Genomic DNA, 26,339 nt, shown 5'->3' with positions numbered 1-26,339 from the left:
TCAGTTGAAGTCGGAAATGTACATACACCTTAGCCAAATGCATTTAAACTCAGTTTTTCACAATTCCTGACATTTAATCCTCGTAAAAATTCCCTGTTTTAGGTCAGTTAGGATCACCACTTTATTTTAAGAATGTGAAATGTCAGAATAATGGTGGAGAGAATTAATTATTTCAACTTTTATTTCTTTCATCACATTTCCAGTGGGTCAGAAGTTTACATACACTCAATTAGTATTTGGGAGCATTGCCTTTGAATTGTTTAACTTGGGTCAAGTGTTTCGGGTAGCCTTCCACAAGCTTCCCACAATAAATTGAGTGCATTTTGGCCCATTCCTCCTGACAGAGCTGGTGTCTAAACTTTAGACTGCTACTGTAGATGTATTTCCAAAAACATATATAGGGGATTGGAAATGATGCAGACAATTACATTTATGGAAGCTACAATATCAAAGCTGATCTACCCAAAAAAAAAAAAAAAAAAATACAAGTAAAAAAGGTAGGTAGCTAGATTACAATCTAGTCTCAAACTCACCTGGTTGAACTGCTGCTGAAGTTTCTCATTGGCGTAGTTGATGCAGAACTGCTCAAAGCTGTTTATTTCAAAGGTCTCAAATCTGTTCAGATGAAGAGAAAACATTCAAGTGTTTAATGAGTCAGAAGTCTCTGGTCTCCTGTCATCCTGTGTTGTGGACAGTGATTCTACATCATGGGCTGAGAGGAAAACTGCACCAAACAATCAACACTCATTCAAGGCTAGAGTTGTCATTAAAATCCAGGACTTCAGGACTGAGATGTTTATTGATCCCACTGATGTAGGGAGGTGAATAATCTGTCAATGTGCCCTTGAGCAAGGCACTTCACCTTAACTGCTCCGATAAACCGCTCTGGATAAGAGCATCTACTAAATGACTAAAATGTAAATGTATGCCTGACGTGATAGCTGAAAATACAATGCTGAATATACAGAGGCCATGGAAAACTGGCCTTCTGAGTCACTGCTTGTGAAAAGCATGTAAAATAGTGACCAGGCTGCTGTATCTGCTGAATGTCTTATTTGGGGAGAGGTTTCCACTGTAGCTCAGTATCTCTCCCCTCCCTGCCCCAGCAGCCAGCCTTATCAATAATCTAACTCACAGCAGGGAACCAATTAGGCCTTCAGTCAGACAGGGTCAAGCAGAGGAAGAGCACAGCTCCCCCAGTCAATATGGTTCTATACACTTAGAATACTGTAATGAGAAGACGCACTTAAAACACAGTGGATGGAGATATTTAGCTGGAGAAACACAGAGCGCTCACACATATGCGCCGACACAGAGGCACATCTGCAGACTCGAGGGCACACACACTGAGTAGTTATGGAATCTACTCATCAAATACAAGCTTCTTCGTACCCTAGTACAAAGAACATGGTGTGACAGAACTGTGAGGCAAAATTAAGAATGTGGGATTGAGATGATGTTGTTCTGTGTGCCTGCTGTCACAGTGTATTAATTTACTGCAAGCCTGGGATTATTTTACCATTCACCATGGCTGAGATTTCACTCCTGGCGCTGGCAAGAAAATCAGTTCTCACACAGTCAAGTTCCTCCCACAATTCAAACACTGTTGAGCTTTGTTTTTAGAGGTTTTGGGGAGCACAGGTGGACAGCCTTACCCGTAGATGTCCAGAACACCAATGAAAGAGTGTTGTTTGGAGGAGGTGTGCAGGGACTTGTTGACGTACTCCACGATCCAGTCAAACATGTGGGCGTAGATGTGCTTGGCGAGTGCGTCGCGTGCATTAGCTGCCTGTTTGCGAGACATGTTCTTGACGTAGGTCTCTGACGTGGTAACCAGCTTCCTGTGACATAGCCAGTGCTCCATCTGCTCCAGCTCCACCCCCAGCAACTGGCAAAAATGCGCCAAGTGAGGGTCGTTCTTCTATAAACACACACACACATTGAATCAACAAATTAGGTATGAGGTATAGACAAGATACATGGTTCGGGGTTGTGATGTGGAACTAGAAACTCAAACAGAATTAAGCTAGATAAGACTGGATAGTGACATACTAATATGTGGCAGGAGTCTCCGTCTCTCTCCGAGCAGATCTCCACGTTTCCCAGATGCAGGATGGAAGCTATGATTCTGAATATGCTGCTTTGATTGCTGTCATTAACACCTGTCAAACAACCAGAGTAAGGTGCATGTTAACAGTTGTTCCATCGGGAGATTGAAAAATAACATGTTTCTATTTCTCTTTTGTGTGATTAGAATAAAATCCCAATCAGCCTTTACGCCTATTCTAATGTAGGTGTGTTGCTAGCTTAGAACGTACCCATGCAGTCAGACACTTACCCAGTAACGTAAAGGCTTCTCTCGTCTTCTCAAAGTCCTCAGCATCATTAACCCCCTCAATGAAGATGTTCTCTCCTTGTGATGTGAAGATGAAGTCCTCTGCACTGGCTTCAGGATGAAAGCAGCAGTTAAGTAGAGATATACATTAATGTATAAGACCAGTGTTCTTATTAGGAGGCCCTGACAGGCATGATAGGCATCCATTATTCTCTGAATCCTTTAGTATGAGAAATAATTGCCTCTAGTAAACATGACATAAAGAGAATAAATTGCTTACGAAACAGATAGATAGTGGAATATTGTCTTCATCTGTGACACTTACTCAAGGCTAGGTCTTTGAACTCTGGCAAGCTAGCCGAGGCACACAGCTGGTAGAAGATGTGGTAATTCCTCTCATCCTCTGCCTAAAAAGCAGAAATATACTACAGATATTATATCACTTAAAGGACCAATGCAGCCATTTTTACCTCAATATTAAATCATTTCTGGGTAACAATTAAGTACTTTACTGTGATTGTTTTCAATTAAATTGTCAAAAAGCAATTTCTCATGCAAAAATGTTGCTACAACTGTCTGGGAGTGGTCTGAGTGAGGGTCCTAATTGGAGGAGTCTAATAGGAGAGACATATAACCTAAAAAACTAGCTGTTATTGGTAGAAAGGAGGGCAAAATCATGTTGTTATTAGTCTATTAACTTATTCCGCCTGGTGATGTCACCAGGGAATCCAAAACATCATCCTTGCAAAACAAGCTGCAATTTCAGTCTTTTCCAACAGCTCTTACAATAAAAGGACATTATCAGAATTTTCACAATTTCACAGTATTATTTCAACCTGTGGAAATATATATAATATACAGGAAAATGATATTTTTGCCTGCACTGCCTCATTAACTCTTTATCAATAATATCTTCTGAGTGAATGAAAGACTTGGGTAGTTTTGTTAGATCAGGAGTTCCCCTGGGCTGCAATTTAATCTTGTAGCTCTATTCATTTTTTTAAATTACTTAGATAAATTCATAATGATATTTGATTGTCTGGAAAAATGTGTCAAGTTAGGGCTTAATCAAATGCTTATTTAAACTAAGGAAAGTAAATGTGAAGGAAGCAAGGACTTGCAGTAGTAATACAGAGTGAAACCAATTTCTTCCCAGACTGAACAACATGGAGTTACACGTACCTGAAAGACTACCCTTGACTTCTCCAGCAGATACGTGCGCATGTTGGCTCCTATGATGTGATAACTCCTGTCAAAACCAATCTGGATGTACTTCCCAAAACGACTGCTGTTGTCGTTGCGAGTGGTTTTCGCATTTCCAATAGCCTATAAAGAGAAGAACGGGGCGGAAAAAAGTGTGAGTTTCAAAAGAAAATCTTCAAAAGAGATCAAAGGCAAATCATAACCACTGTAAAATATATATTTCTATCCTCTCATATTGTAATTCATACCACACAAAAAAAACTTTAGAGTCTCCTTACTGCTTGTAATATACCTTGACAGTCATAATGCTCCTAATTCTGAGCTGTGACACCTGCCAAGATGGGGCTTGAGCCAGTCGGTCCTTGCATACAGATCAGTCCTGTTTCTGTTTCTTTGTCCATTACCAGCCTCACGTCAGCTAGATCAGACAGAAATGTCTGACCGCCCTTCTCCTGAACTTCCTGACCAACAGACGGATAACTTTCTAGGTAGCAGCCTTTCCTGGTCTTATCGTTCCACACAGGCTGAGGGACTTTGCTGTTAGGAAGGTTTCTGCTGATTCAGAACACGGGAGAGGGTAATGGACTCCTGCTGTGCTTGCTAGGCTTCTTCACATACAGTTTTCATAATGATTCCCCATACAAGTACTTTTCTGTAGCCTGAACTCTCCAAAGTTACAACTGAAGATGTGGAGTTCATTGTACTTTTTGTGTGCCGAGAAAGTTAACACGATCACGTTAACAAGAACTAACCTAATAGTGTTGCACGCTATACCAAAACTCCTGTACTTTTTCAATACTAGAACATGAAAAGTGGTTCGGTACTAGAATTTGTGTTACTTTCGGTACTTCTGTCAAATGCGTCGCACGTTATATACGGATTGAGAGGATCGAGTCTGTTAAGTCATTTTTCTGAATCTTCTCAGGGGGGCCGTAGCTATCCAGGCTAATTGCGCTTGAAGCTGACCCAGCACGAGCCACTTTCGAGAACCAAGTGAGAGGAGAGAGAGAAAATGCAGACAGCACAACTTATTCTAACAAAAACATCATACCACCACGCCCGCAGCTTGTTGACAAAACTGGCTGCAGAAGCAAACTATGGGAATACTTTGCTTACAGATCAAATGAGGGCCAGCCCACCGAAACAACTAAGCAAAAGGTGGTAGAATGGAGTGCAGTGCAAAGGAGGTTTAGCTCCAAAACAACATAAACAACTATTTTACACATAATATTTGCATTGTAACGTTATTCTACTAGCAACTAAATTTGAATACTTTTTTTGTGATGACATGAACATATATTCAGCATGAGATTCATGTGAGCATTATAATAGGATTTACAACCCAAAAGTAATGTGAAATGCGCTCAATAAAACGTGACGGTTTTCAATAGTTACCACAGCCACAAAGTCAAATTGCCAATATTATTGTAAAAAATCTCGAAAACAAAAATGATTAAAAAGAAAAAGAGTTAGGCATAAGGTTAGCAGTGTGGTTAAGGTTCGAGTTAAGTTTAAAATAACATTTTAAGAAGATAAATTGTAGAAATAGGCAGGGTTTGACTTTGTGGGTGTGGTAACTAGTAACAACCTGACTGGACAGCAATATACTTAAGACTACTTCCGGTTTGCACTCGATTTCCCTTACTAGTATGCTATATAGCTGGCCTGGGCTGGTCGACAGTATGGGATCATCAGCCCATCCTCACCTCCATGATGGGGCTGGAGGCCAGCACCTTCTCCTCAACATTGGTGTCGTTGGCTGACCCTCCCACAGTGGCGAAGAACCGCATGGCGTACTTAGCAGAGACGGTCTTCCCTGCCCCAGACTCTCCACTTACTATGATGGATTGGTTCCTCTCATCTCTACAGGAAGAAGCGATTGAGATCGACATTGGAGACATTTTGTCAGTTATTTGCAGTTAAAAAGGTAACTGACCATCAGACAATATCAGATATTGCAATAACGCTACAGTAATACAGTGGATCAATCCTATAGTTGCACAATGCTAATCAACTCTGCATGACTGGAGTTGCCAGGACAATATAGCAGTGGGCCTTTACGTAGGCAGCGACTACAACTTAATGTGGACATGGTATTGAGGAGGGTGACAGTTAATGTGGACCTGAGCACTGTTATTATCCACCCACACCTTCCATTGAAGACACCGTCTCTGCCTGGACTGCTTATTTAGAGCCTCAGTCCCACACCAACACTATCAAATTACATAGCAAATTGAATTAGGGGTCTAATCAAGTGCTTGATATGCAGCTATGTGTCACACAGTAACAAATCAATTGCCTCCCAAAGCAGACTAATACATAAAATGTGCTTATGAAACTGGCAACTGTACCAGGTCTGATACAGTAACAGAATCCCGATCCTGGGTTATAACCAATTAGCTGTACCCAGAGGCTCATACAGCACCTGGCCATCTGCTTGTATGCCTCCTCAGCAACAGCAAAGATGTGTGGGTCCATGTCTCCCATGTTCTGCCCACTGTAGGCATTGATGACCTCCTCTCCATAGATCTGCAGCTGCTCGTAGGGGTTGATGGCCACCAGCACAATGCCTTTGGAGGGAAGATGGAGTGAGGGAAGGGAGGACAGAGAGGACAATAGAGCCAGTCAAGTAAAACATTCAACTCTCTAAAATCACTATATCTCACAGTGATACTGTAACCGGTAGTTACTTAATCCTATATTTAGTAATATATCTCATATATCCATGTGGGTGTGTGTATTTGTGTGTCTCCGGGGGTTGGGATAAAGCAAAAAGACTCATCTCTGTTTGTCCTGTGATAAACTAATCTTCTTATTAATCCTATCATACTGTACGTACAGAACAAAATACTATTGTAATTAAAACCACATTGATAACCACACTTAGTCGTTTTAACTACTACCTTTGATAGGTAAATACTACATGGGGCGGCAGGGTGGTTAGAACGTTGGACTAGGAACCGGAAGGTTGCAAGTTCAAACCCCCGAGCTGATAAGATAAATCTGTCGTTCTGCCCCTGAAACAGGCAGTTAACCCACTGTTCCTAGACCATCATTGAAAATAAGAATTTGTTCTTAACTGACTTTCCTAGTTAAGTAAAATTAAAAATAAATAAATAAAACATATCACAACATCCAGATGGCCAGTGGAATGTAGAAGGTTTGCCCTGGCAGGGTTACTAAGGGGACAGATCTCCCTAATAAAAGATGCTTGTGATATCTATGGCCAGGGTATACTCAACAGATTGTCTTTGCTCATTACCTTTTGTCTGCTTTGTTTAGGATGAAATCCACACATGGCTACAGAGCAAGCATTGCTTGCTTTAGTCAATGGAACCCTAGTTGATTGGGGATTGGGAGGACAGGTTTGTAAAAGTTGGGACAAGTCAACCAGTAAGGTCAATAAAAGCCTCAATCCTACATGGTGTATAATAGACCAGCTACACTAGTAAACATGGAGGACTTTGTAGCAAAAGGTCAGGCCAAGGGATTTTGGAAGAGAAGCAACCCAGGCCACATTGGATAAATGTAATTGATGTCAGTGTAATAAATGGCAAGATAAGATTTGAAGACTTGGATCGATTCATCCCATCATATGTACACTACCGTTCAAAAGTTTGGGGGTCACTCAGAAATGTCCTTGTTTTCCATGAAAACATACATGAAATTTGTTGCAAAATGAATAGGAAATATAATCAAGACGTTGACAAGGTTATAAATAATGATTTTTAATTGAAATAGTAATTGTGTAATTGAAATAGTAATCCTTCAAACTTTGCTTTCGTCAAATAATCCTCCATTTGCAGCAATTACAGCCTTGCAGATCTTTGGCATTCTAGTTGTCAATTAGTTGAGGTCCTCTGAAGAGATTTCTCCCCATGCTTCCTGAAGCACCTCCCACAGCTCAATAGGGTTTGAGATCCGGTGACTGTGCTGGCCACTCCATTATAGACAGAATACCAGCTGACTGCTTCTTCCCTAAATAGTTCTTGCATAGTTTGGAGCTGTGCTTTGGGTCATTGTCTTGTTGTAGGAGGAAATTGTCTCCAATTAAGCGCCATCCACAGGGTATGGCATGGTGCGGCAAAATGGAGTGGTAGCCTTCCTTTTTTCCAAGAACCCTTTTACCCTGTAACAAATCCCCCACTTTATCACCACCAAAGCACCCCCAGACCGTCACATTGCCTCCACCATGATTGACAGATGGCATCAAGCACTCCTCCAGCATCTTTTTTTTTCTGCATCTCACAAATGTTCTTCTTTGTGATCCGAACACCTCAAACTTAGATTCGTCTGTCCATAACACTTTTTTTCCAATCTTCCTCTGTCCAGTGTCTGTTCTTTTGCCCATCTTAATATTTTATTTTTATTGGCCAGTCTGAGATATGGCTTTTTCTTTGCACCTCTGCCTAGAAGGCCAGCATCCCGGAGTCACCTCTTCACTGTTGACGTTGAGACTGGTATTTTGCAGGTACTATTTAATGAAGCTGCCAGTTGAGGACTTGTGAGGCGTCTGTTTCTCAAATTAGACACTAATATACTTGTCCTCTTGCTCAGTTGTGCACCGGGGCCTCCCATTCCTCTTTCTATTCTCGTTAGAGCCAGTTTCCGCTGTTCTGCGAAGGGAGTAGTACACAGCGTTGTACGAGATCTTCAGTTTCTTGGCAATTTCTCGCATGAAATAGCCTTCATTTCTCAGAACAAGAATAGACTGACGAGTTTCAGAAGAAAGTATGCTGATGCTCCAGATACTCAACTAGTCTAAAGAAGGCTAGTTTTATTGCTTCTTTAATCAGAACAACAGCTTTCAGCTGTGCTAACATAATTGCAAGAGGGCTTTCTAATGATCAATTAGCCTTTTCAAATTATAAACTTAGATTAGCTTACACAATGTGCTATTGGAACACAGGAGTGATGGTTGCTGATAATGGGCCTCCGTAGATATTCCATTAAAAATCTGCCGTTTCCAGCTACAATAGTCATTTACAACATTAACAATGTCTACACTGTATTTCTGACCAATTTAATGTTATTTTAAATGGACAAAAAAATGTGTTTTTCTTTCAAAAACAAGGACATTTCTCAGTGACCCCAAACTTCTGAACGGTAGTGTAGATTCACCCCATCGTATGTAGATTCACCCCATCGTATGTTGCCTGTTTAGAGAGGTGATATAGAGACTTACCACAGTATGTGTAGATGTGATTGGATTCGGTGAAGCGCACTTTGAGGTTGTGCAGGACAGCAGGCTCGTGCAGGTAGCTGAGAGCTGTGAGGTCATTCTCCCCTACCAGGATATCAGGGTTCCGGAGGAAGGGAAGAGCGTTGTCTTTGGGTCCGATGCGGTATTCCAACGGCTGGGACAGATGTTCAAGCAAAAATGTCACAAAAGAATATTCCAGCCAAGTGTTTGCACGTGTACCTGTTGTAAGGGTAAGACCCTTTTCCCTTTATCAGTTTAAATCATATTGCAGCACCATCCATAAGAATGTTACAATCCACACAGCTTATTGAATTATTGAGAAGAGAAATAATCATGTTTTTATGTTAAAGGATGACGGCATCTAGGTGTGTATGAATCATACCTGACAATCCCACCCTGCGAGGACTATTAAATAGGAATTGTGATCATAAGTATGTATGTAGGGGAATATACTGCTGCTACATGAGGTGATATGAAAATCTCATCATATGCTTACGTATTCAAATTACTCTTGACACAGTGCACTGTAATTCAATAGCTGTATATTTTACTCTCAAAGTTTGCAGTTTTCCCTTAAAAAACACAATTAATGATTTATGGCACTTAAGTTTATGAATGTGTCTGGGCACCCACACACACACACACATACACACACACACACAAACACACACACACACACACACACACACACACACATTAACTGCTTTAATACAGCATGATGTAAAACGCAAAATGTACAACAGCACAGCAAAATAGACCAAAGCATATTGAGTCTTGAGGCAAAGGCTATATTATCCAAAAAAGGATATGGGATTTAATAACTGTGGCCTGATCCAGTGGGTAGTATATTACCGTTTCATCTTCAAGTTTGAGGTACAGGATGGGCTCTCCCTCCGTGTAATCTTTGATGATCTCTGCAGCTCTCCACACATCCTCTGGGTCTGGGATCCACACCCGAGTGTACTGGAAAACAAGAACACATACAAATATATTTAATTTAACTTTTTCAACTCATCAATTACTCTGATTATTGTTTGCACGGTTAGATAACATTCCTCCCCCATTTGCCCAAGTTCATAGACGATGTTGTGTAACTTATTGTCAATAGAAAAAAGTAGTAATTGTTTCAACAAATGCTTAAATTAAGAAATGCAGTGCCAATAGGTTGATGTGGCACAGTGGCAATGTTGAGGTTGTGTTTGTGACACAACCAGCCTTGAGATATCCCGGATAGGTCTATATTGAGGTGAAAATGCTGACAGATCATTTCTTAACTCTTATTTAGGCCTACCTTTTTGATTAAATAACTTAGGATCACATTCAAATTTACTTCAAGATAATTTTAGTGTTAATGACATTTACTCTAATGGGATCCCAAATCCTATCCTGAAGAGACCTTCAGCAACTTATTCCATCTTCTAAAAGTATTAATTGCACCTTTCTAACATTTTTTAAAGATAATTGAATAACTTTATGGAATTACTATGAGAGAAGTTTGGCCTGATGTTGTAGATAAAGCTTTTATTTTTCTACCTATTATCAGGATGGTGGGAGTAATTACTCCCTGTGATGAATTATACACACTATTAGGCTACCACTCTGACATGTGTGCAAAGAACAGGGTCAAAGTCAGTGTGCAAAATCCAGACATGAAAGATTGCCGCGAAAGAAACAGTGTTGTAGATCAAAAACATCAACACAAGAGAGAGAAAGTATGTTTCACATGCAATATGTTTTTCTTTATTGGATACATGAATTCTGCTGGACGATTTGCATAGGTAGTTAGCTAGCGTTGGCAAGCTAACTCTAGCCAGCTAGTTGGCATTTTTGTTGGGGGTTCCAACTAGGCTAGCTAGTTACCGTCTACAGAAAAGACTTGCCATGCAATCTGTTTCGTTTTGTTGGTATTAGCTAGCACGCTAAGTAGCTAGTTTCCTCACGTTGACTAGCTAGCTACCTAAAGCTGGAAAATATGCTATGGTCGTTACTCGCTAGCTATCTAACTACAGTAACGTTAGCTGGGGTGGATGGTCTTATATTCCCTGAACCTTGTTCTCAGGGTATCCATACCCCAAGGGTATTAAGTGAGACATACCCATGATGTTAACGAGCTAGCTGTGTCAACACATTCACTATTATTGTTAGCTGAATAACACAACAACTATCTAGCTATATACCTAAACTATAAGTCATGATTTATGATAACTAGGGGCAATGTAAAGTGTCGATGCTAAATGGTCATACATTCTTCTTCTCTACCACAGATTACCACAACGTCTCAGACTCTAGGATGGGAAAATACTTACAAGAAAGAAACAGATGGAGACAGTTGTCGATTTCCATTGTTACTTGTAATGTTAAAAAGGAAAGAAAAAGACAATCCCATGTTTCTAAATTAGCTAGCTTTCTAGAGAAGGGTGCAATTGTGGCCCCCAATTCGGGGAGTTCCTGCATGTGATTAATTATACACACCATTAGGCTACCACTAATTGCATTCTAAAAATACAACTATTAGTTTCAGAAAATTCGAAAAATCGCATGAAATGAGGCATTATCAATTTAATTCAAGATCAGAACAATATTTTTTGTTTACTATTGCACTTCTCAGCACATACGTGTCACTTCACAGACGTTTAGGCCTATTCTGGAGATGCAAATGACTGCACCACAGAACAAAAGAAAAAACGTGATGGCAAAAATAAAAGCTGTGGTCTGCTCAACAAATTATCCAAACAGTCCTCCTGACTTCCCATTCCTCAACAGATATGAAGCAGCCTTACTCCCTATTACTTTGTAGCAGTGCATTGAATGTGTGGGAAATAACAAGACAAAAGAGAAAATAAAACTTACTGTTGAGGTGTATTAGCTCATCAAAAACATGGCTATATTTTCTCTGAAATCTACGAGACAGGCCAGGCTAAAACTACAGACCATAGAAACATAGTACAGTAGATTAGGCCGACCTCAGACAGCTAAACTACATAGGGTTCACTGTGGGTGACTGACCACCAAGAAAGATTGATGTGTACATACATAAGTACACCAGATCGCAGGTTGATTCATGTCAATTTGCTGCTAGCAGATGAAGAGTGCCAAAACAAAGCATGAGGTGCTGAGGGCTGTGAGTGATAAAGCAGCTGACTCGGCACAGGATTTAGGCTAATCAGCAACATCCCTCCAGTGCATAACTGCATCATCTCCTTTATATCACCCCAGAGAAAACACCACATAGGGGGGAAGGGTGGGAAAAATAACTAAATCCAAAATGTTAATGAATGCTCTGACTCACCATCTTCCCTCCATTGGGCCACATTTGAAAAGGTGAGAGGATGTTATAATGTGTAGGCTATGGTTCACATATCATCAGCACACTGAATAAAAGCAGTCAGGGGGATGCAGTTTATACAGTGTTATCAGCCCTGTACTCTGCAATGTCCTCTGTGTGTAAGTCAAGTGGATTTTCAGCAGCTGAGCTCTGTGTTTCTCAAAATGGAGAACAAACTCTTTTTGTACGACCTTCACAACTTCATAGGAAACTTCTTAACGAGTTGTCTGTGTTTACTGTTACAGGAGGGCCCGGCTATCTCAGATTGGTGTCATCATGAGTCTGTGCTCTTCACACTAGAATCTCAGCCTGATATCAACACAGTGAGTTGGCAGAGGACACTCTCCCCAGGAGGTTAAACCTGGCATTTAGACTCAGTCACAGAGGGCCCATTCATGTTTAAACAGCAGTAAAGCATAGGCGTCACACCCCCTAACCAAGTGGTGGGCCAACTCCCCTGTAGGAATGCATTATAGATTAGACACCTACTGATGTTAGGCATGCTCTGACTGGGAGGCTGAGAGATTCAACTTTGAGCGCTGGCTGTCTTTCCCCCAGGCAACACAGTCACAACATATCACGGCAGGCGAGCTGACAGCAGTGCTTTTTAATCCACTTTAATAAGGAGGCAGTGGGCGGCAGATGTAGCGATATAAAATAACCTTGTGTTGTGCTGCAATCAGCTGTGCCATCAGTAATATTACCCACATTTCAGCAAGGGTCACATGGGCTTCGACTCTAGGCACACGTGAAGGTTTGTCTGAAAGTCTGAAACTTTCTCACACAACCCTAGGGAAGATCTTATTCTACAGGGATAACTATTTTGCAGCTTCCAGTAGTAGGAAATATTTTAGCTTATTTGACTTGATCAATACCGTATTTATTACTAAGCTATTAGGCGACATAGATAGTAGCCCAATAAAGACGGCAACCAATAGGGACAGCACTCACTCACCAACAGTCCATTTAGCTGTGTATTGGGACATAAAAACGATTCACACACCTTGACTTTATAGAGATTGATGACATTTCACAAAGGTGCTTTCTTTTGTCTCCTGATTGCTCATGTGTTACAATACATCTCCTTTCCTCCGAGTTCTTCTTTTCAAGAACAGAGTCCTTGGAAAGAGTATACAGCAGAGCTGCAACTATCTGTGAAATGTTCCTCCACACAGACTATGACAGAACAACAGAACTCATACAGTACATTATTTACATCCCAGCGCCAGCCTCAGGCCCCAGGTGGACACATCAGAGAAGGAAACAAACTGGCTCACTGCTAAGAAACTAAGACCCATGCTGATGTGCAACTAAACACCGGAAGATACACAAATATGGAATTTAAACGACAATACTACAGTCCCAGTCTGCTCCAACAAATGTTAATTTGTGAGAAAATATTTCCTCAGTCACATAACATCTCCAGGGGAGGAGTCAATAGAGGAAACATGAGAGAATGAGAGGGATGGAGCTAGGGTAGAAGAGCACAAGAAGGATGGGAGAGATAGGGAGGAAGGGGGAGATGTTTAGTTAATGCAAGATGTTTGTAAGCATTTGTGACACCCTGACACTTGTCCATTGAATCATTATTGGCAGAATGATTGAGGAGATTTTGGGCACCACTGTAGGCATATACTGCAAGAGGAATTCTTACTAGCCTACTCTTTTCATACACTGTTTCTTCATATGAAGAGGCTATTACACTAATTGCACATCAAGAAAAGAAAGGATTTGGAAAGGGTAACTGTGCAGTGCCATTCCCTAAGGTTGGGTTTCAAATGTCAGTGTTACTTATTAGCTCAATTGAATGACGTATCAGAGCAGGACTTTAGGCTACTGCATAAGTCCTGTTCTGATACTGTTTAATTAAAAGCTAGATCGCCATTAAGTTATTTCTTTGAAAAAGAACAAAGTACCTAGAGATATAGTCCCATATTTCAAATCCCATGGCAAACTTTCACTAAGTGCTCGTCCTTAGTAGGCCTTTGTTGTCTGAAAGCCTCTTTCCAAAACCCCATCTATTGGAAGTAAGATAATTTTCCATGAAATTAGATATAAACAATATCTAAAACTGACAAATAATTACAAAGCGGTACTGAAGCACCCCATCTCAGTCACTCATTGATGCAAATAACTTACTTCAGCATTACTGTGCATATGAACCTCCTAATCCAAATCACACTTGTCTGTCACTGAAATGCAAGAATCCACCACTACATAGTCTTGATTGACTACAGTGGCCCTACAAAATAGACTAAATAGAATAATTTATAAATAGCACGATGATGCTAAGTGAAAGGATGAACGAAAAGGCTCAGTCCCTCTCTGGATTTTGACAAAGTGCCACTGAACTGGCAATTTGACTATCCTACAGATTGGATGAAGACCTGAACGTTTGGACCATGTGATTGTAAAACAGAGCAGACATACAGTCAACAGCGGTTGCTGCAGTTATTCCTGGCTCTGCCTCTGTGGGTTTGGGTTGAGACAGCAGAATGCTCCACTCAGCTCATCACCAGGAGCGTGTGTGAGATTCAGACTGACACAATGAGGACGTGATTCAGAGTTCAGAGCCTCTCTAAGTCCAGTTAAGGATGGTGTAGACTAGAGGATGAATCTGCCCGGAGGAGAGTCATCATCAGGCCCGGAGCTCCAGGTTACAGACCCTTTCAAAGACCACAAGGTATTTCAGGGACACACCCGAGTCATTTCACTTTGATCCTGACAAGAGTCTTTTAACGCTCTGCCTCAGTGGCTTCCTTCAACTACTGTATTATTATCTGAAATCCCAGACCACATTGGCACATTATGGGATGCAACCAGTCTGTCTGGACTCTAGAGAGACTACTACTACTACTGCATCACTGATGACTTCTAAATGTCACATTTTCCTAAGCACAACCCAACCTACTAACGTTACTATTTAATCAATGGTTTGTCTAAACTGGGGGGAGAAACTTTTAACAATTTACTGTTCAAACCTCAAAGTCAGTTGTGTTTAGGATAGGTTGGTGAATGACGAGCCACAATGGAAGGTTTGGGAGCTATGTCATAGAACTCTGTAAATTGTCTTTTGCTTTGAGTCAAGAAAATTGCCATGAGGCCTACAGGAGGACACAGACTAACAGAGTTCAAGGACACAACTCTGACTCCACAAAACCAATGCTGGGTCCATCCATTTCACTCTTCACAGCCTCTTGGGAACATAATTACTTTAGAGGGGAGATTGATTTATCAGGTAACTGCCTAGATGCCTGCTGTGTCATCATGGTTTGATCGTACAGTAATTGTGGGAATACTGACCCTTACTGTAAAAGACATTTCTGAAATCACCTCCCTTCCTGAATAAATTAATTTGACTGTGTATGTACAGTATAATCACCCATCACCTAATCTATTGTGCCTTTATCGGTACATCCTTCACCACTACCAATCCATTAGTCAGCTGTCTGCATGAAATTACGGAAACGCATAATAAAAATGATCAAAACCTCAAACTTGCTGGCGGCCCTTTTCACCTCCCTCGGCCCCTGGCTGCTCGGGCCAATCACACAGCAGCAGTGTCAGACCAGAGTCATGTAATCTGGTTTGATGGCAAACAGTTTTAGCTCTGCAGCAGCCCAGTGAGTCTCTCTCAATTGGTCTTTGCCTTTACCCAGACTGGGCAACGTTCTAGGGGCGGACACCATACTGTATGTGACTGTAATGTTTACACTGCTGAGAGAGACTAACTGGGCTGCTGCAGCGTCACAACTGTTTGCCATCAAACCAGATGACGTGACACTGCTGCTGTCTTGTCTTCAGTCAGCTGTTCATTCCACCCCCCAAAAAACTGTTAAGATGGCTATTTTATTTTTATGGTGGTTTTCATCCATAATACAATAATTGTGCCAGCCATGACAGCAGCCCCTGCTGTAGCAGTGTAAGCAACAGTAATGCTTAGGAATAACAGCAGTAGCTACCTTTATAAGTAGAGCTCACTGGTGCTGAAGTAAATCAGCTGCATTGATTGAGACTAACTTGATTTGTACTGTAAAACTCCCTTTACACTCTACTCCTCCTCTTTCTCTCACTCGTTACATTCCATTTCTGGTACTGGCATTCCGGCATTTTCCTTCCTTCGCTCCGCTCTTTGCTATGTGATTTTCTTCAGGTCGAAAGCATTTAGAGAATAACAACAAACAAGATGAAAGCCCTGTAACATGGCATAAATCATCTTCCACAGAGGCAACAACAGTATGCATGCAGCTTTTGCATCAAACTGGACCATTAGTCTATCTTATCAAACAGTCCATCACAACACTTTATTTCCAAATGCTTATTGTAAGTTTGGACAAACATCATTAATCAAGTAGCCAAAATCCTTTCAGAGAATTACAAGCACATACTGTACCACAGTGAGAATGAATGTTCAGTTATCACAGCATGCCGTAGTTAGATAGGAAGAGAAACAACAATTCCACAGTCTAATTGTGACAATATTCACAATTGCCTCTCAAATGTCATAGATGGAACATCGGACTGAGAAATTGTTTAAGGGTGCAACAGGGTCATCCTAAGTCAACTCCTCCCTGTGTCCTTTTGAGTCTATAATTTCTTCTTGCAGGCCTGGACATTTTAAGAAATTTGAAATTTACTGAACAAAAATATAAATGCAACATGAGCTGAAATAAAAGATCCCTAAATATTCCATATGCACAAAAAGCTTATTCTCCTCAAATTTTGTGCACAAATTTGTTTATATCCCTGTCATTGAGCATTTATCTTTTGCCAGGATAATCCATCCACCTGACAGGTGTGGCATATCAAGAAGCTGATTAAACAGTATGATCATTACACAGGTGCACCTTGTGCTGGGGGACAATAAAGAGCCACTCTTACATAGTGCAGTTCTGTAATACAACACAAGGCCACAGATGTCTCAGATTGAGGGAGCATACAATTGGCTTGCAGGAATGGCTACCAGAGCTGTTGCCAGAGAATTACAATGTTAATTTCTATACCACCGTTGTTTTTGAGATTTTGGCACTACGTCCAGCCGGCCTCACCACTGCAGACCACATGTAACCACGCCAGCCTAGGACCTCCACATCCAACGACCTGAACAGCTGATGAAACTGTGGATTTCCACAACCAAAAATCTTTTGCACAAACTGTTGTTTTGCAGAAACCATCTTGGGGAAGGTCATCTGAGTGCTCGTCATCCTCACCAGGGTCTTGACCTGACTGCAGTTCAGTGTCGTAACCGACTTCATTGAGGACAATGCTTACCTTCGATGACCACTGGCACGCTGGAGAAGTGTGCTCTTTGCATACGAATCCCGGTTTCAACTGCACCGGGCAGATGGCAGACAGCGTATATGGCGTTGTGTGGGCGAGCGGTTTGCTGATATCAAAGTTGTGAACAGAGTGCCTGATGGTGGTGGTGGGGTTATGGTATGGGCAGGCACAAGCTACAGACAATGAACACAAATGCATTTTATCGATAGCACAGATATACCATAACGAGATCCTGAGGCCCATTGTCGTGCCATTAATTTTCCGACATCACCTCATGTTTCAGCATGATAATGCATGGCCCCACGATGCAAGGATGGGGAACAATTGCCGGAAGCTGAAAATGTCCCAGTTCTTCCATGGCCTGCATACTCACCAGACATGTCACCCATTGCGTTTGGGATGCTCTGGATCGACGGAGTGTTCCAGTTCCTGAAAATATTCAGCAACTTCGCACAGCCATTGAAGAGGAGTGGGACAACATTCCACAGGCCACAATCAACAGCCTGATCTTTAATTTCTTATCCATATTTTTTTTAAGTGCATTGTTGGTTAGGGTCTCATAAGTAAGCATTTCACTGTAAGGTCTACCTGTTGTATTCAGCGCATGTGACTAATACAATTAGATGTGATTTGATTTGGCTGATACTCCTCCTGATAAGTACATTTCTTGATTTTGAGGGAGGGGGGACTGGCCCCCTGACTGCACCCGTCTCATTCAATTAGCATCACAATGGACCTGTACGTGTCCCACGACCCACGGAATGGCTTAGAAAAAATAACAAAACAAAGCAAACAAAACATACTTATGGTATGTAAGTTATGCTTACTGAGTACTGTAGTAGTACTTTTTTTAAATTTAACTAGGCAAGTCAGTTAAGAACAAATTCTTATTTACAATGACGGCCTAGGAACAGATGTTTACCTTGTCAGCTCAGGGATTCGATCTAGCAACCTTTCGGTTACTGGCCCAACGCTCTAACCATTAGGCTAACTGCCACACTAGTGCTTTAGTGTATGCCTTTATTAAGAAGCCTGGTGCTTAGCCCAGAGCTAAGAAAAATTATGAGTTATGAGCTGACACTCAAATTTGAATTATGAGTTTGTTTCATAAGCTAAGGCATTTAGGGAAATATTGAACATTAGGGATTTTAGAACATATTTATGCAAGTAATAATTTCTTCCCTGACTTATATAAAAGCCTAAGGGGAGCTCACTTGGCGAAAAATCTATTTTGATGCTAGAGCAGTGAAGACACTGAATGGCAGGTGTTCTCTCTGCAGTTGGTTCTCTCCAAATCATGTTTCTCAGATGGTGTGCTGAGGCATTGCAAGTTGTCCTTGCTAGTTCCCAAACAAACCATATTTAATTATGGACCAACACTGATAGCCCAAACACAGTAGGGGGAAAGCCAAGTTCCTCTGCCAATGTGAACAAAAGACGGCCTACATCAGATCCATTTCCACACTGATTAAACTGGGATTAGTTAGAATCTGTGGTTCTGGTTAAACATGGACATGATTAACCATTCTCCAGATTTCAAACTCTTCAAAAAACTAGTTGAAATGCAAAATTAAGAACTTTATAATTAGTGCTGTGGGTGCAATCTAAAAAGGAAAGTTGCACTTGCTTTGTGACAGATTTGAAGATGTCGTTTTGCTTAAGACATCTGTTCTGATGCCACACCCTGTCCCACCCACCCACTAAAAACACACCAGTATACATACAATAGCTTACCCACACACTTTGCCAAGCCATTCTTCACCTGAGAAACCAACATCAAACCTGAATGCACGAGCATCATTTACCCTGAAGTGACCTCCCATAGACCCATTACGCCACTCCTTTCCTCTGTCTCAACTAGAGGTCGACCGATTATGATTTTTCAACGCCGATACCGATTATTGGAGGACCCCCCAAAAAAAAAAAACCCGCTACCGATTAATCGGCCGATATTTATTTTTTTGTAATAATGACAATTACAACAATACTGAATTAACACTTATTTTAACTTAATATAAAATATCAATAAAATCAATTTAGGGTCAAATAAATAATGAAACATGTTCAATTTGGTTTAAATATTGCAAAAACAAAGTGTTGGAGAAGAAAGTAATATGTGCCATGTAAGAAAGCTAACGTTTAAGTTCCTTGCTCAGAACACGAGAACATATGAAAGTTGGTGGTTCTTTTTAACACGAGACTTCAATATTCCAAAGTAAGAGGTTTTAGGTTGTAGTTAATATAGTATTTATAGGACTATTTCTCTCTATACCATTTGTATTTCTTATACCTTTGACTATTGGAAGTTCTTATAGGCCCTATAGTTTTGCCAGTGTAACAGTATAGCTTCCGTCCCCCTCCTCGCCCCTACCTGGGCTAAAACCAGGAACACATCGACAATAGCCACACTCGAAGCATCGTTACCCATCGCTCCACAAAAGCCGTGGCCCTTGCAAAGCAAGGGGAATAACTACTCCAAATCTAAAAGCGAGTGACGTTTGAAACAGTATTAGCGCACACCCAGCTAACTAGCTAGCCATTTCACATTGGTTACACCAGCCATTAGGCTGATAGGCCTGAAGTCATTTACAGCGCTGTGCTTGCGAAGAGCTGCTGGAAAAACGCACGAAAGTGCTGTTTGAATGAATGATTACGGGTCTGCTGCTGCTCAGTCAGACTGCTCAATCAAATCAGACTTAATTATAACATAATAACACACAGAAATTCGAGCCTTTGGTCATTAATATGATCGAATCCCGGAAACTATCATTTCGAAAACAAAACATTTATTATTTCAATGAAATACGGAACCGTTCGTTATTTTATCTAACGGGGGGCATCCCTAAGTCTAAATATTCTTGTTACATTGCACAACCTTCAATGTATGTCATAATTAAGTAAAATTCTGGTAAATTAGTTCGCAATGAGCCAGGAAGCCCAAACTGTTGCATATACCCTGACTCTGCGTGCAATGAACTCAAGAGAAATGACACAATTTCACCTGGTTAATAGTGCCTGCTAAACTAGATTAGTAGTTATAACTAGTGATTATGATTGATTGTTTTTTATAAGATAAGTTTAATGCTAGCTAGCAATTTACCTTGGCTTCTACTGCGTTCGCGTAACAGGCATTCTACTCGTGCAATGGTTAGAGCATTGGACTAGTTAACTGTGCGTTTGCAAGATTGGAATCCCTGAGCTGACAAGGTGAAAACCGATAGGAGATGAGGAGACACTCGAGGAGGTGTTAATAGAATTGGGGGAGTGTGAAGAGAGAGAGCAGTTGATTTGGCGTAGTATGCAAGGCATTTGCCCTGAGGTGTGTCCCCCCAGCCCGGTACCACCAGTGCCGGCACCCCGCACCAGGCTGTCTCTCTGTCCCATCAACACAGGTGCTCCCCGCCTGTTTGGCGCTACCAGAGGCGCCAGAGCCCCTCAGTCCAGAGGCGCCAGAGCCCCTCAGTCCAGAGGCGCAAGAGCCCCTCAGTTCAGAGGCACCAGAGTCCCTCAGTCCAGCACTGCCAGAGCCTTCCTCTCCATCACCGCCAGTCTGCAAGGAGCCGCCAGTGCCGCCAGTCTGCCAGGAGCCGCCAGTCAGCCAGGAGCCGCCAGTCAGCCAGGAGCCGCCAGGAGCCACTAGCGCCGCCAATCTGCCAGGATCAGTTAGATCCGCCAGTCAGCCAGGATCCGCCAGTCAGCCAGGATCTGCCAGAACTGCCAGTCAGCCAGGATCTGCCAGAACTGCCAGTCAGCCAGGATCTGCCAGAACTGCCAGTCAGCCAGGATCTGCCAGAACTGCCAGTCAGCCAGGATCTGCCAGAGCCATCAGTCTGCCAGGATCCGCCAGTCTGCCAGGATCCGTCAGTCTGTCAGGATCCGCCATTCAGCAAGGATCCGCCAGTCAGCCAGGATCTGCCAGAACTGCCAGTCAGCCAGGATCTGCCAGGATCCGCCAGTCAAACAGGATCTTCCAAATCCGCCAGTCAGCCAGGATCTTCCAGATCCGCCAGTCAGCCAGGATCCGCCATTCAGCCAGGATCCGCCATTCAGCCAGGATCCGCCAGAACTGCCAGTCAGCCAGGATCCGCCAGTCAACCAGGATCTTCCAGATCTGCCAGTCAGCCAGGATCCGCCAGTCAGCCAGGATCTGCCAGAACTGCCAGTCAGCCAGGATCTGCCAGAACTGCCAGTCAGCCAGGATCTGCCAGAACTGCCAGTCAGCCAGGATCTGCCAGAACTGCCAGTCAGCCAGGATCTGCCAGAGCCATCAGTCTGCCAGGATCCGCCAGTCTGCCAGGATCCGCCAGTCTGTCAGGATCCGCCATTCAGCAAGGATCCGCCAGTCAGCCAGGATCTGCCAGAACTGCCAGTCAGCCAGGATCTGCCAGGATCCGCCAGTCAAACAGGATCTTCCAGATCCGCCAGTCAGCCAGGATCTTCCAGATCCGCCAGTCAGCCAGGATCCGCCATTCAGCCAGGATCCGCCATTCAGCCAGGATCCGCCAGAACTGCCAGTCAGCCAGGATCCGCCAGTCAACCAGGATCTTCCAGATCCGCCAGTCAGCCAGGATCTTCCAGATCCGCCATTCAGCCAGGATCTGCCGGAGCCGCCAGTCAGCCAGGATCTGCCGGAGCCGCCAGTCAGCCAGGATCTGCCGGAACCGCCAGTCAGCCAGGATCTGCCGGACCCGCCAGTCAGCCAGGATCTGCTATATTCATCAACCTGCTTGAGCTTCCTCTCAGTCCTGAGCTTCCTCTCAGTCCTGGGCTACCTCAGTCCCGAGCTGCCCCTCAGTCCGAAGCTGCCCCTCAGTCCAGTGGGGCCCGTTGTTAGGGTTCCTAGGCCAAGGTTAGCGGCGAGGGTCGCCACTCAAGGGACGCTAAGGAGGGGGACTAAGACAATTATGGAGTGGGGTCCACGTCCAGCGCCGCCACCGCAGACAGATGCCCACCCAGACCCTCCCCTATAGGTTTAGGTTGTGCGTTCGGAGTCCGCACCTTGGGGGGGGTACTGTCACGTTCTGACCATCGTTCGTGTGTGTTTTCCTTGTTTTAGTGTTGGTCAGGACGTGAGCTGGGTGGGCATTCTATGTTGTGTGTCTAGTTTTTCTATTTCTATGTTTGGCCTGATATGGTTCTCAATCAGAGGCAGGTGTTAGTCATTGTCTCTGATTGGGAACCATATTTAGGTAGCCTGTTTTGTGTTGGGTTTTGTGGGTGATTGTTCCTGTCTCTGTGTTTGCACCAGATAGGGCTGTTTTGAGTTTTCACGGTTCTTGTTTTGTAGATTGTTGTACTTTCATCTTTATTAAAGATTGTTGTACTTTCATCTTTATTAAAGATGTACAAAACTAATCACGCTGCATTTTGGTCCGCCTCTCTTTCACCAGAAGAAAACCGTTACACTGTCGTTCTGCCCCTGAACAAGGCAGTTAACCCACAGTTCCTAGGCAGTCATTGAAAATAAGAATGTGTTCTTAACTGACTTGCCTAGTTAAATAAAAGGTATAAAAAAATATATATATATTTTAATAATTGGAAATCAGCACCCCAAAATATCGATTTCCGATTGTTATGAAAACTTGAAATCGGCCCTAATTAATCGGCCATTCCGATTAATCGGTCGACCTCTAGTCTCAACATATACATCACCCTCCTAAACCAAACAAATCTATCCTCTCTGCCCTTAGATGTGGTTCACACAGAAGTCATCAGAATCAAAATCAACAACAGTTGATGGCCAACTAACCCTTGTTGATAGGATATTGTGGTGGTGTTCAGATAGGCCCATATCTGTAATGTATTCTATAGGTCTTCTCTAAATTGTATGCTGTCAATGAATGTGACCATATTTGGGGAGAATTTCATTTTGGAGGCAGTTTAAGTTTTGTCTGTTCTACCATGTCAAACGCTGCTGTGGTGAAACTTTAGTGAAGACTGATCGTAATGAGCCCCAAGCATGTCTCTGAATGACACGTTTTTAAATTACACTCAGCTGAGTATGTGTACCTCTACACTCCTCTCAACCAATTCTTCCTTTTCCACTGTGAAACAAAAATAAACCCAACTGCATATTGTGCGGAAAGAAATTTATCCTAGAAATATTGTTCCCAATTTTTATAAAATACATACAACTGGCCTAGGGTCGTTCGAGTTTGGCCGGGGTAGGCCATCATTGTAAATAAGAATTTGTTCTAAACTGACTTGCCTAGTTAAGTAAAAAATGTTTTATAAAACAATAGGACCATATATGGTAATGAAACTTCCATGACCTGCAGTATGTTTTGCATCACAGACCACATTACTACAGTTCAGCAGAATTAAATCACAAAGAAGCAGTTAGCTCAGCAAAAAAGAAGGGATTCTGCACTCAGACATCAGCCTAAATAATAGGAGACATCAACAAAACAAGGACATAGTAACACCATGATTCTTCCTAGTAGAGACACAATAGCTAAAAGCTCATTTTGTCATGACATGAGGAACAGACAGGGTAGTCATAGCATTACCTGGAGTGATTGTAGGGCGGGACGATAGCACTATTGTGATACTCGTTAGTATCGTGGCAAAGAAAAAAAACACAAAGCAGATGAGATGTTTAGGCAGAGCCCTAATGTCGCAAACAGACATCATTATGTTGTCATCTAGAATCAAATGTATTTCTTTTCCAAGCTATAGCACACAATATTTTACATACAGCAGCTTTTAAAGGACCAAAGGGTTAGGTCTGCTTAGTTTTTTTATTTTTGCCATGGAAATAAATATTGCTGGTATATTTGCTATCCACCAACAGCTGTTGTTGTGAGTAATACACACAGTCAGTGCTATTTAGCAAACTGACAATGTAGCCCATGGTCATGAAAGAGTGATGCCATTGCTTATTGTTGAGTACAAAACACAGGCTCAATGAGGATAGGATAGAATAAGATTATAACCCTGCATCCATTCACTTAGTAATGGCTTTGACTACTAATTAGCTGAGCTCTACTCTCTTCCTGCCTCTCCTTCTCCTTCTGATCACTTCATCACACTTCCAGCAGACTTAATGAAATTGCTTTTTTTTTTATTACCATCGGCTGCTGCACTGGGTCGATACAATCAAGCAAGAGTTAGTCCTGCTTGCTTTGTAGGTGTCCGAAAACACAGAAGAGATACACAAGGATGTTTATGATCTCTACAAGGAAACATGGATGATCCGTCTTTTAACTTTATTATTCTAATGTGTGTTTACGCTCTCGCATGGCCATGGACTGACAGAATTGTCATCAGGATGGTGACCTTATGCTGTGCTAAATATGCAGAACAGAAGAGACAGAAAAACTAACACACAGCCATAGATCAGAGCTGAACGTCAGACATCTAATTCATAAGAATTCATGAGAATATTCAATAATACACTGGATGTGATAGTAGTAGAGCCGGGATGATAAACCGGAAAACACTGACCCTACGATCACTTATCGCAGGCATTTTGCTGACAACGTTCAGAAAAATAAGAAGCCTATACTAGAGAAATGTGAAGTTTGAAATTACTATAACTAGCTACACCGTGTTTGTTATGGTTACTATAACTAGCTACACCGTGTTTGTTATGGTTACTATAACTAGCTGCCGTGTTTGTTATGGTTACTATAACTAGCTGCCGTGTTTGTTATGGTTACTATAACTAGCTATACCGTGTTTGTTATGGTTACTATAACTAGCTATACCGTGTTTGTTGTGGTTACTATAACTAGCTGCCGTGTTTGTTGTGGTTACTATAACTAGCTGCCGTGTTTGTTATGGTTACTATAACTAGCTATAGCGTGTTTGTTATGGTTACTATAACTAGCTGCCATGTTTGTTATGGTTACTATAACTAGCTATAACGTGTTTGTTATGGTTACTATAACTAGCTATACCGTGTGTGTTATGGTTACTATAACTAGCTATACCGTGTTTGTTATGGTTACTATAACTAGCTCTACCGTGTTTGTTATGGTTACTATAACTAGCTATACCGTGTTTGTTATGGTTACTATAACTAGCTATAACGTGTTTGTTATGGTTACTATAACTAGCTATACCGTGTGTGTTATGGTTACTATAACTAGCTATACCGTGTTTGTTATGGTTACTATAACTAGCTCTACCGTGTTTGTTATGGTTACTATAACTAGCTATACCGTGTTTGTTATGGTTACTATAACTAGCTATAACGTGTTTGTTATGGTTACTATAACTAGCTATACCGTGTGTGTTATGGTTACTATAACTAGCTATACTGTGTTTGTTATGGTTACTATAACTAGCTATACCGTGTTTGTTATGGTTACTATAACTAGCTATACCGTGTTTGTTATGGTTACTATAACTAGCTATAACGTGTTTGTTATGGTTACTATAACTAGCTGCCATGTTTGTTATGGTTACTATAACTAGCTGCCTTGTTTGTTATGGTTACTATGACTAGCTATAACGTGTTTGTTATGGTTACTATAACTAGCTATAACGTGTTTGTTATGGATACTATATCTAGCTATAACGTGTTTGTTATGGTTACTATAACTAGCTATAATGTGTTTGTTATGGTTACTATAACTAGCTATAACGTGTTTGTTATGGTTACTATAACTAGCTATAACGTGTTTGTTATGGTTACTATAACTAGCTATAACGTGTTTGTTATGTTACTATAACTAGCTTAAGGGGATGGGGGGGGTAGTATATGGCCAATATATCACGGTTAAGTCTCTGCACGGCCCGGGAAACGTCTGCAGTGGCCAATCAGCATTTACTGTGATATGGCCTCAGCAGAACTCTGACATACTTCTCGCGAGCAGCTCAGAGCTGTTGTGAAGGAAGTGAGTTTGTGTTTATACAGGAAGTCCCGCCCGCCCCCCCCAGCTACCTTCAACCTGTCATGTCAATGCGGAGCCGTCCGCATCGTAACTATTGTAAAGTGACTGTTCCACTGGATGTCATAAGGTGAATGCACCAATTTGTAAGTCGCT

At 42.0% G+C, this 26,339-nt stretch overlaps 1 protein-coding gene across 4 annotated transcripts in view; it reads right to left on the bottom strand.

Moving 5' to 3' along the window:
* The window catches only part of LOC118391600 (unconventional myosin-Vb-like), a 94,246-nt gene that overhangs the window by 59,223 nt on the left and 8,684 nt on the right, over nucleotides 1-26,339 (bottom strand). For 3 of the 4 annotated variants that reach the window (XM_052458154.1, XM_052458151.1, XM_052458152.1), the window contains exons 2-11: nucleotides 9,594-9,704; nucleotides 8,724-8,895; nucleotides 5,964-6,108; nucleotides 5,245-5,401; nucleotides 3,518-3,661; nucleotides 2,661-2,742; nucleotides 2,339-2,446; nucleotides 2,053-2,162; nucleotides 1,656-1,921; nucleotides 534-615 (exon numbers count right to left, since the gene is read on the bottom strand). In XM_052458154.1, coding sequence (XP_052314114.1) covers nucleotides 534-615; nucleotides 1,656-1,921; nucleotides 2,053-2,162; nucleotides 2,339-2,446; nucleotides 2,661-2,742; nucleotides 3,518-3,661; nucleotides 5,245-5,401; nucleotides 5,964-6,108; nucleotides 8,724-8,895; nucleotides 9,594-9,704 — 1,377 coding nt within the window. Of the gene's footprint in view, nucleotides 1-533; nucleotides 616-1,655; nucleotides 1,922-2,052; nucleotides 2,163-2,338; nucleotides 2,447-2,660; nucleotides 2,743-3,517; nucleotides 3,662-5,244; nucleotides 5,402-5,963; nucleotides 6,109-8,723; nucleotides 8,896-9,593; nucleotides 9,705-12,030; nucleotides 12,070-26,339 lie in introns of those variants that run through there. The other variant, XM_052458153.1, reaches the window with a different exon arrangement.

This window comes from Oncorhynchus keta, chromosome 12 (genome assembly GCF_023373465.1).
Source record: "Oncorhynchus keta strain PuntledgeMale-10-30-2019 chromosome 12, Oket_V2, whole genome shotgun sequence".
NCBI lineage: Eukaryota > Metazoa > Chordata > Actinopteri > Salmoniformes > Salmonidae > Oncorhynchus > Oncorhynchus keta.
Note: the sequence above shows the minus strand (reverse complement) of the source record. Positions and strands in the feature narration are given on the sequence as shown.